The sequence below is a fragment of the Colossoma macropomum genome, unplaced genomic scaffold, assembly GCF_904425465.1.
Source record: "Colossoma macropomum unplaced genomic scaffold, Colossoma_macropomum, whole genome shotgun sequence".
Taxonomy (NCBI): Eukaryota; Metazoa; Chordata; class Actinopteri; order Characiformes; family Serrasalmidae; genus Colossoma; species Colossoma macropomum.
The window spans coordinates 722,758-734,712 of NW_023495967.1; the positions used below are offsets into that span (position 1 = coordinate 722,758).

Sequence of the window (11,955 nt, forward strand, 5' to 3'; positions counted from 1 at the left end):
GTGTTTGCTAGTTTGTATTTTAGTGCCTCACATCTTTTCAGACTACGTCTCGTTTCAGACGCGATCTTCAACTTGTGTGAGCTCTTTGGGAACACTGCATGCTACAGTATGAATATCTTTGTGATGTCAATTAGCAGATCGGCCCGTTTTACAGATGTTTGTGGAACAACAGAACCAGTATTGGGTCCTCTACAATTTTCCTGTGCTACACTGACATATTCACATATCCTGGTTCTGTGATTGTGTAAAAGTCCTAAGATGCTAATGTTTTTTTTTGTTTTTTTTATTGCCATGAATTTTGCCAATGTCCTGTTTTTATATGAGCTGTACTGTACTTATCATTTGTCATTGTTCTTGGAGAGGCAAAAGAATGACCCCTACTAGCTATTCAGTTCACTTTTAATCAGTAATAAAGTGTTCATCACTTTGCTTTAGGGGGCACAAACATTATGAATTCATCATGAATAATCAGTAATTTGTGCTTTCCTTATAATGAATTGAGACATGCTACACCTCAACCAGCACAATGGGAGCTTGTAAATTAGCAATGAACCATTTTTTAATAAAGAGTCATGATTACTTCCAGTTTAAGCGTTAGCAGGGTAAAACCCCCTAGCGCTCCATATAACTACTGCAGAAGCCATGTAAAATTTTATAGTAGTGTAGCATAATGCTCCAACACTGGGCTGCAACAGCCAGATTTTAGTTTTCCTGCACTGTCGTGACAAACAGTGAGAATAAGATGTGGATAGAAGCACTGATTTAACTTTAAACAGAGCTAAAATGCTGTATGTGTGGTGTAGCCCTGTTTACTGCTGTTGCAGCTGCCTCACATCACACGGTCACTGTGGACAACATGCCAGTGGTTTCTGTAATATTTGTATTTTAAAAAGAAAGAACCTTTCCACGTAGTATGAATTTGATAGACTGTATTTACATTAAGCAAGCTACGCTGCCTAGAAGCCGTTGCTAACAGTAGCTATTATGCCAAACTAGATTACCTGATTAACGTAAAGCAGCTTTCTGAATCACCACCATTCCTTTTTCTCCTCCTGTAAATGTTTGTTTTGCAATGTGTTCAAGTGAATCAAGACAACTTATTCAAACTTAGCCTGGTCACATTGACACATACTGGGAACATGAACAAATGTTTTTGTTACCGTGATCTTCATAGTTTGTTATATATTTTCAGTTTACTTCTTTTTACCAGAGTAAAATGCAGAAAATGTGATATCTCTGCTTTTTACACGTCTATATATTAAAAGTAGATGAAAAATGATATGGGCATTTGGAATTTTCCAGCTATGTCACTTACGTAGAATCCCACAGGCATGCAAATTATGAAGACTGAAATGTTACAAACAGATTTCTAAAGATGTTGTTCTCCATCAGCACACCTTCAGCTTCCTAAAAGAAGTAGTTCACCATATTCTGCACAGCTTTAGGCATCCTGCAGTCTTGGCCATCCTATAATCATGAAAGTTGCAGAATCTTCAAGTCACAGAAAATTTACTGACATCTCTTGCACTTGATAATGTTTGTGTTCATTAGTATACCATAAGAAACAACCCTGTGTGGTGTGCATGGGAGGTAGCAAGACCAGCTGGATGTTCCACAGCATTATTGGCAATTCTTCATTTGTTTGATACATTGAACAAGTATACAGAATGTTGTGTTTGGAGAAAACATGCCAACACCAAAATCTCATCCTAGCTGTGAAGCGTGGTGGAGCGAGTGTAATGGTGCGGAGTAGCTTTGCTGCTTCAGGGCCTGGATGGCTTGCAATCACTGAATGACCAGTGAGTTTCAGGTCATGCCCAAATGTTCTACAATTGAAAGTCAGGGCATCTGTGATCTAAAACTCAAAGGACGTTCATCACAGACATTAAACATTAACAACAGAGTAGCTCAGACAGGAGAAATGCTTTACTTATTTTAGAATGGCCACTCAGTCCCATTGAAATGCTTTAAGTAACTGTAGCTCACATTACATACATTTTACAACATCAGTCGACAAGTTATTAATTCACTGCAATATCAATAATTTGTACCATACATACTGGGACAGTGTAGCCAAAAATGTATTCTTGCTGTATACTCAAACTCATTGGGTTGAACTTGGATTTATGACTATGAAAGAAGAAAAACACAACAACAACAAACAGAACAAACCTATTATTTCTGACTGTTTTCATCATCTGTTTTATACTGTTTTGGAATTCCATCACTTTTCATAAGAAGACCAATTTAAGAATCAAACTCAAATTAAAGTGATGGCACATTTATAGTGATAGTTCTGTTCACTTACATTGGAAGTGTCAAGACAGCATGCTCTGAAATTCCACACACATATCCATACATAATTACTCCCACTTTTTTGTCCTTAATCCACACTTCTGAAGTACTGCAAAAGCTTTATTTCAACTTCAGTCCTCCAACTTTGTAATGATGCACTGTAATAAATTTGGTATTATGTGATTCACAGGTAAAATACAGAGGCGATATAATCAGGAATAAGGGTGGAGCTTGTATCACAAACTAAATTTAACTTATGTTTCAGCTTTACAGCCCAAACTAAGTTAACAATGTTTAACTCATTTAATAACAGTGGTTGATTACTTTCTCTTTCAACCCAGTTTACGTACTCAAGCTGTCAATTATTCCCACTTATCTGCATGTAAGTTGCCCTGGCAATGCATCTTAGCACAAAGTGTCACTATCTAGTTTCTCCTTCACTTCTTTGTCTTCCTGTGGCCTTTTTTCTTTCCATCTTCATTCTGCTCTCCATTGCTCTGATATGAGATTCTGTCTTCAGGTAGATCTCACTACTATAGAACTTCTCTCTATTTCCTTCCACCATCTTCTCTATCTTCTCCAGCAGCTCTGAGACCTGAGAACCACCTCCACTCTCCTTAATGTTGAGACAGTGAAACCTGTTCCCACATTTCTCTACAAGTCTCTGGACCTCATGCTCTTCAATGTCCTTCTCTCGGACTTCAGTAAAGGTAAAAAGGATCATGGTGTTCCTCCAACATCTCTCTCCAAAAATCTCCTCCATTTTCTCCAGCATGCCTCTCTCCTCTCCTGTAGACTGCTTCACTGGTACGACTAGGAGGAAGGCGTGGGGTCCTGGGGCAGACAGACGCACACAGAGTCCCACGTCCTGTCTCAGCTCCTCCAGAGAGAGTCCAGGACAGAACCAGTCAGGAGTGTCCACCACAGTCACCTGTCTCCCAGCCACCTCCGCCTGTCTGCTCTCACTCTGCTGCCTCACTGTAGACGCTCCAGCCTGGCTCCTCTCCTCTCTGCCCAGGATGGTGTTTCCTGCTGCTGTCTTCCCACATCCAGTCCTCCCCAGCAGCACCAGCCTGAGTTCTGCTACAGGAACTGACAGTGGAGAGGCCAAACTAGAGGATTCTCCACTCACTGGGAGCAAAGAATGAGTTATTTTAATTGATCTGTTTAAGAGGTGACAGAATTCTGTTTATCCAACAGCAAAAAGTGTGATCGTAATATGTCCTTTAATAACAATCTAAACCCATAATGACAAATTAATTCTGTGTGTTTATGGCTCGGCGTTAAATATGTTCGCATGAATGCTAAGCGAACCAGAACTAAAATGCAATATTGTATCTTTTTCTGCTTTGGGCCGAACCATTCTTATATATATATATTTAAGAATGACAAACTGCATCAAGGACGGGTCTTGGAGCTAGCTGAGTGTTGATAAGAGGGTATGGTGAGAGAAGGAGGTGAGACATGATATTATGGGATAATATTATCTTCTCCACACAATAGTTCATGGTAAACTAAAAGGCAGGCAAAGGTCATAATATTACAGGAGAATTTGACTTTTAAATGATATGATAAATGGGGCAGTAATGACACTGTTGCTGTAATACTTAACTGAACCTTTCAAATCAGTCTAACTGGAAGCCTTTTGACGTTATGTTCTGGGAAACAGTATCTGTAGAGTGAATTGCCAAAAAAAATAAAGCTATACTCACCTCTTTTAAGTCTTATGATTTCTTGTTTGAATTGGATCATTTTGTCCTCAGGGCTTTCCATCTCCTGCAATAATGATGAATACAGTCAAATGGACCTGCTTAGGTTTTTTTGTTTTTATAAAGCAAAGTTGTAGGAGTGAGTGCATTATGTTACTTTTTATTATTATTATTATTATTATATGTGTACAAGGTATTACTAAAACTGCCAGAAGAGTGAAGCTGTGAAGTTCAAATTCATGTGCATGTGTTTGGACTATGCAATTTTAGGCCATATATATCATGATCTTCTATAAGATCAGAAAGTGGATTAATTCAAAAGAGGAATAGAGGCTAATATTGTATGACTCTCTTTAATCAAGAATTACCTTGAACTTCAGCCACTCTGTAATCTTTATTAATGCTTCTTTATTCTTAGCGCAGTTTAATAATCCTTTATCTTCATGGAACAGACACTCCGCGGTGACTGTGTTCTCTCTGGTTATGAACTGGCTGCTGTGTGCCACAATGCTTTCTGGATCAAATGTGTGATGCAGTGCCAGTAGAATAACCGGCATGATGTCTAAGACAAAGCATAAAGCAGAAAGTAAGCACACACAGATTTTAAAAATTGTCTACAGATAAAAAGAAAAAAAGAAAGAAAAAAAGGCAGCTGTCCTTATTATTCTACTAAAATGTCATGATGGTCCAAAATGCTATTATAATAATATATCAATTCATTTCCATTAAAAGTTTTCTCGTCAAGTTACCATACAAGGTTTTGTCAAAACAGTGACTTTACTTTAATCTTCAATGAGGATTTAAAATAACTACACACTTAAAAAGGTAATTCTTCTCAGGTTATTTAGTAAAGGGAATGGTTCTATGTAGAACCAAGCATGGTGAAATGGTTCTTCAGATTGCTGGAGAATGTGTTGTATATGGTTTTATAGCACCAAAAGGGTTCTTCTATTGTTATATTTTGCAAGCTTGTAACAGTAGAACACTTTTTGGTGCTAAATAAAATCATTTTCAAAAAGGTTCTATATAGAACCCCATTTAACACATTCTCCTCAGTCTGAAGAACCATGCAAAGAACCATTTAAGCATGAAATGCTTCTGCACAGAACTCATGGTTCTAAATACAACCATTGCCTTTACTAAAGAACCCCTGAAAAGGCATCTGTTTTAAGTGTGATATGTAAAATGAAAAGGTAGTTGATTTCTCACCCACACTGCCAGTGCTGTTATTCTTTGTCCTATCATGTTTTATGACTTTGATATGTAGTTACCTGGAATTTCATGGATCTTTTTCAGTGCTGCTTTAATGTCGCTTTCAACACGTGAAATAATAGGACAGAAAACCAGAATGACATCAGATTCCTCCACTGTAAACACCTCCTTCAGTTGCATTTCAGTATGTAGGATCCTCTTGATGGCCTCATCAGCTTCTAGTGTTTCTCCAGTCACAACAGTGAAATAATGAACCACTGTAAAAATCAAAAAAGCATTTGTTTTGCTGTCATCAACACCAAGTCTAATTTGACCTTAACACCCCCTTTACATCACATAGAAAGGTAATTACAACACATGCATGTGAGCACAATGTGTGATAAACTTAAACAATCAGGCAACTTACCACTGTTCATGGTTGTATCACTTTCTGCTGGCTCAGTCTACAGACGGAGAAAGAATGTGGGTCACACAAAAAGAGCATTATGCGTGCTTACACTGGATCTATATCTATTCTCCACGGAGAAGAACCACAGACTAGCTTGCTTGCATTAGCAATGGTCACGGTATTCACATTTAAGCCAGGATTTCTACCACAGAAGTCATCTTTCCTCCAGACCAAAATATGAGATACTATCATTTTATATCTAACCTAAATATCTATTAATTAGACACTGATTGGTCTTGTCATTTTTGTAAGAATATTATACGATTATTCAATTTAATTCCATATCTTTTTACTTGTTTTAAGTTATTTTATCCTTATCCTTTTTGCTTATTTCAAGAAAGAATGTTTGAAACAAGAAAACATATTTGCCAAGAGAATAGTACACTTTCAGTGGATACAATAACTTTAAGTACAAAAATGTCTATTAATGAGTTAATCTTATTATATTACCAAAGTCACATTTTTAGCGATACTTTATATTTATTGACTAGATTTAAGATGATTTTCTGATTCTCCTAAAGAACAAGACCCAAATAATAACAATAACAGTTAAGAAAAATACACAAACATGATGTGAAAATCATATTTCTTTTTCTGCATCTGCAGCTCTATCTTCAGTCTCTCTGCTCATTCAGCTGCTGAGCAAGTGGATAAAAGAGACCTGATCTATTTGCTCATGCAGCACCTTTGTATGCTGCATTTTCTGGTGGGGGATAAAGCAATAATATAATATGATGTACAATGTGCATGGTCATGATTTATTTTGGTAAAGTTTGATAGGTTGGAGCAGACACAATGCACTAGCAAAGCACTTTAACCCTTTAAAATCCCATGCTAATGACATACTAAGGCTTATTATTCAGTAACTACACAGACTACAATGCAAACTAGCTGAGCTATTCTTAGGTTATAGAACACTTTGTGCTTGCCAGTGGGCCCCTGACCATTTAAGGGGTTAAAACCAATACAGTAATGTTTACATTAACATTTAATACACATGTTATTCTCTGTAAATCAGACATACCTTTGTGAGACCCTTTTCATAGTAGATAAACTTACAGATTCAGATTTCTTTACAGTGGTGATCATAGGAACCAGGGGTCAGAACATTCGCAGCACAAATATAGCCATTTTATTTACTATCCAAAATGACCAGTGAACATAGACATGTCTTCTGAGTGTTTATATGTACAGCTGATGATGCTGAAATAGTGATAAATCTAAAAAAACGTAAGTTTTCTTTGGGGACTATTTTGCCTTAATGTCCCTATGCCTGTATGTACCTCCATGAATAGGTTTTTGAAAATACCCTAAAAAATGCTGGGTTAAAAACAACCCAATTAGGGTCATATCCATAAGCCAGCACTGGGATCACTATATACCAGAACACACACTGGGTTAAACTGAACAAGCATCACTGGGTTATGAAAATAACTCGTCATTAGAGTTTCTCTAAAATGTGTTTACTTTCACCAAGCACTGGGTTCATTCGAACTCCTTTGTTGAGTTACTGTCTGATTTTTGTTTCCTTGTTTTTAAATTTCAGTTTTTTATATTTCACACTGTTATCTTTTACTTAATAAAATCAATATAAAATCATCAAAGTACTACACAGTAATGACAAACAATTTAAGCTAATCTTTAATAATATAAGGCTTCTTTTCAGTTCCACATGACAATTAATTTAGCATTCAGAAATACCTTATCCAAAGTGATCTTTCACACATTGAGAGAAGAGTGGTGATATAAAGTCAAGTCAAACTGAGTTTGCTAGGTTAGCTATGTAATTTAGTTGGCAAGCTAACATTAGCATTTACATTTTTGGCATTTGGCAGATCAACTTATTCAGAGCAACTTATATTCTGATCATTTTTACATAGGAAGGTGAAGGTAGTGTTAGGAGTCTTGCCCAAGGACTCTTATTGGTATAGTGTACGGTGCTTGCCCAGGTGGGGGATTGAACCACAGTGTACAGCGTAGAAGGCAGATGTGATAACCACTACACTATACCAACCACTTTACCAAACACATTAGCCACATTAGCCAAAGTACAACTATTACGAGATAATGTTAATATTGCTTAAAAATGATCTAATGTTCAGCTCTGAATGTTGAGAGTATGACACATTTGAAGGCTACAGCTACCAGAAACCAGTGGAAACAAACATTATAGCAAGCTTACCTTAGCTAAGTTATCATAAGAAAAAACAGTTAATAATATGGAGTTTTCTGGATGTGAAACACCTATTTTTGTTTATTTCACTGAGGAAGTAAGTAAATAAAAAAGACAGTTTTTTAAGGATGTTTACTTACTCTTACCTGTTAGCTGTGATTCTGTGCTGCTGTCTGATGAGCAGCCATTTAACTGGCGCTGTCATGATTTCAAAATCAACCCTTTGGCTAAGTTGTTGCAGTTGAGCTCTGCAAAACTACCTAAAAACTTCCCAGCACTGTGGGAAGAACCAAACACAATGACCAAACCCAGCATTTTTTAAAGTTTACATTTACATAGGCCAAAAGTCCTTCTCAAAACTATCATAAAACAATGTATCAGAAATCAGGCAAATTATTCATAATCATATATTATAATAACTTTCTGTGAGGGAGCTTTAGAGGCATTAAACTTTTCAGACGTCTGGTTCCTATCACCACCACTGTGAACAATTGTCTGTAAGTTTCTCTACAACTGAGCCACACTAAACCACTCTGAATTACTTTATTTACATCTCAAGCCCTATTCGAGCTTGATCAGTTTTCCCAGAGGAGTAATAAGTGTCTGTTTTGACTGGCCAATTCATACGGGAAAAGGATCTGTGCCTGAAGACACACATAGTTTATTTAAATATTGAGCACCTCCCACCCACTCCAGTTCCTACCCACTTGAAAAACAGACAACATATAATCATAACATTTTTTACATTATATGAAGATTCCTTACAATATTTCAGACTGTAAGAGCAGTAGAGAACCCGCCTGCTATGCACACAGGAATTAAAAGTTTATTTTACTTTCACTTTCATTTACGGGGCAGTGTGTCTGAATAGGGGCTGTTAGGCCCAGTCCCATTTCTTCTTTTTACCTCTACCCCTTGTTTTCGAGTGTCACCCTAACCCCTTGGAACTGAGTTACTAGGGGTAGTGGTTGAACTATGAAATGGGACAACCTTCAAATTAAAACACTGCTTCATTAACAGGCTACTAGCGGTGCTCTGTAGGCAACCCGGCCCGTCTTTAGTGAGGGGGATAAAGTTCAGCAACCTCGCTGCTGGGCTTTAGTAACATTTAGGGCATCATATGCCTTCAAAGAGGGGGAATAAGACAATTATTAATTATCGGCCACAGCTAATTCTTTGGTGTTACAAAGCTGAAGTCAGCTATTCGCCAGCTTCTTGTTTGAATTTTCCCGTTCCACCTTAAATGGTGCAGCAGGTACATTCTGGTGCTTCAGTCATCAACACTGCTGGACTATTTAAGGTGGAACGGGAAAGTTAGCTAGCTAGCTACAGAGACATTAGCATGCTATTAGTGATTTTTTTTATGCTTGACAACGACCATAACACATTGAAACAGCATTAAAATAAGATAAAACGATGTTTAACGTAATTTTTTAACTGAGAAAATAAGTACATTTGTGGGTTTCTTTGGTCGCTCGCGCAGCCATCTTGCTGGTTTTTCTTTTTTTTCTCATAACACTCCTTTTGGAGGACAGTGTAGCCCTAACACTTCGCCCTACCCCTATATCTCAACAAAAATTGGGACACCCTAACCCTAGACATGAACAGGCAAAACAGAGGGCTAAGGGCTAAGTGGTAGGGGCAAGGGGTAAAATGAGATTGGGCCTTAGTCTCAGCCTAAGATGTTGACAATGTCAGGTACACAGAGCATCTGATATATGTTGTATGCTAAGATAGCCATAGGTATCAGAATTTTGTCTCTGACGATGCAGTTACTGAAAATTCCATTCCAAAAATCAAAGATTATTTATAAAAAAAAGTGTATGATGAGACAAAAAGGTTCTCTATGGGTGAAATGTCTCAAAAGATGAATTAAAAAAAAACAGTCCACAGGTATTGATAGGGCATTACATTCAATCAGCAATGCTGTGAAATACAGTGCTGTACTGGCACTTTGTGAATACATACAGGACTTAAAAACAAGGTGAAAAAGGCATTTTGAAGACAAATACAGGTCTTTCAACCTGCCACATGACTTGCTAACGGACATATCACTGGACCATGCAACCATAAATAAATGCTGCTATGTTTTGGAGCTCCCTTGCTTTGGAGCATGCTTCAGTGTGAATTTGCTGCAGAGAAAAGCATGCTAAAGTGACTGAGTGTTACCTCAGAGCAGCTAGCCAGGAAACAGGATCAGAGAATGAACTAACATGTCTACCCAACAGCATACTGGCTCAGGTTTAGGTTTTTTCCCATATTTCAACTTTCAAAAGGTGGTAGAGCTGCTAATTTGAAGCCCAATAAACACATCATTAGCATGGTGCTAACGTAACAGCTTTTAGCATAATCATAAAATAAAGGCTACTAATAAAGTCACCCATTTTTCTTTAAACACTGCAATGAAAATTAATGGCTGGTGCATGCTCAAGATTAAATGACAAAAAAATAACCACACGCCGTCCAGTTAATGGTGTTATCAGAGTGAGAAGATCAGTTTAAAATGGAATTTGACGACACCAGAACAGCTTTAGTAGTTCACAGGTTTGCCAGTATCAACAATGATGACATTAAGAGCAAATAGTTTGTTGGCATTTAATAATGAATATGCAGAGATAGACACTGAAAGAGTTCAGTTTCTCCAATACCTTGATGAAATAACTCTTAAATTATCAAAGTTGCAGTGCAGTGCTACGTTGTGACATAACAGTTTTGTCCTATAGAGAGCTAAACTACTTAGCAATGTGGTATTGTGACATCAGAGTGACCTTGTCATATTCTTTGTGAGACTTATGAAGAAGACCTATGGGTAGTTCTATATTCCCAGTTTGAAAACTATTTCTATTGCCTGCAAGTTTGACAGGAATGGAGATGAGGATGTGCTAGTGGTTAAGCCCTGTACATCATGCAAATGAGCATCTTTTGTGCATATATTAGTGCTACATTATTAGAACAACATAAAATGTGTTGAATTTCCTCAACACAGTTACTGCTTAAGTTGAATATTATTATTCATTTTCATTCATGAGGAAATTATGTACACATTTAAATCAAGTAAACTGAATACTCATTTAGGCTGTCCTTTTCCACAAGTCTCTTATGAGTCTAATGATTAAGCCAGCCAGAAAGCAAAGTACAAAGTAACTAAGTAAACAATGGGTGACAAGCTGATCCATGTTCAGCACGAACCTATTCCACTTAACTCTGAATTCACTTCAGCCTATGACTCACACACACTCAGCTGTACAAAATAATTCGTTAACATTACGAAAGATTATGACTGAGTTATTTTGGATAGTAACATATCTTACCTGAGCCTTTTTCACATAACGTAGCTCACAGAGCAGCACTGCTAAGGTATGGCGTGGAAACCGGGCAAACCCAGGTACTGGCAAAATCTTCAGTCATGTGATCCACTTATAACACAACAACAAAATAAAAGTACTGCATATGCATGGATGTAGAAATTAATTTAGATGATTTAGACTGTTTTTCTTAGAGAGAAAACCAATGAAAACATCAAATCAATCCATAAATATTGAGAGGAAATTATACCAGTGTTGAGTTATCCAGTTAGATGGTTATATATATATATATATATATATATATATATATATATATATATATATATATATATATATATATATATAATGTATAGTACACAGTCATGCTTAGCCATGCTTAGCATTGTAATGTTGAAATAAGCTTGATTTGGAGGTTACCCATATGGGCACTAATACACTTCCATACCATAACACATACTGGCTTCTAAACTTCACACTAGGTGGTCCTTTACTTCTGTGACCCAGAGAACACAATATCCATTACTTCTCCAAACAAACCGAAAGGTTGACTCGTCAGATCAAAACACGCATTTGCAGTGTGCATCAATCCATTTCAGATGAGCTCCAGCCCAGCATTTCTGTATGTTATTGACACATGGCTTCCACTGTGCATAATACAGTCTTAACTTACACTTGCAGATGCAGCGATGAACGGTGTTTACTGGCAATGATTTCTCAAAGTATTCCCGAGCCCAAGTAGTGATATGCATCATAGAAGTATTACAGTTTTTAATACAGAGCCGTTTTATTTATTTGCTGATGCAAGTGGTGAGG

At 37.1% G+C, this 11,955-nt stretch overlaps 1 protein-coding gene across 1 annotated transcript; it reads right to left on the bottom strand.

The window, feature by feature from the left end:
* Positions 1-1,904: 1,904 nt before the first annotated feature.
* On the bottom strand, positions 1,905-11,242 carry LOC118803837 (GTPase IMAP family member 7-like). Its single transcript, XM_036564349.1, has 6 exons — positions 11,149-11,242; positions 5,623-5,659; positions 5,276-5,473; positions 4,373-4,566; positions 4,008-4,071; positions 1,905-3,426 (listed from the first exon to the last, which is right to left on the bottom strand). The coding sequence occupies exons 2-6, from the start codon at positions 5,630-5,632 to the stop codon at positions 2,717-2,719; spliced, it is 1,176 nt and encodes a 391-aa protein (XP_036420242.1). The 5' UTR covers positions 5,633-5,659; positions 11,149-11,242; the 3' UTR covers positions 1,905-2,716.
* Between the last annotated feature and the right edge of the window lie 713 nt (positions 11,243-11,955).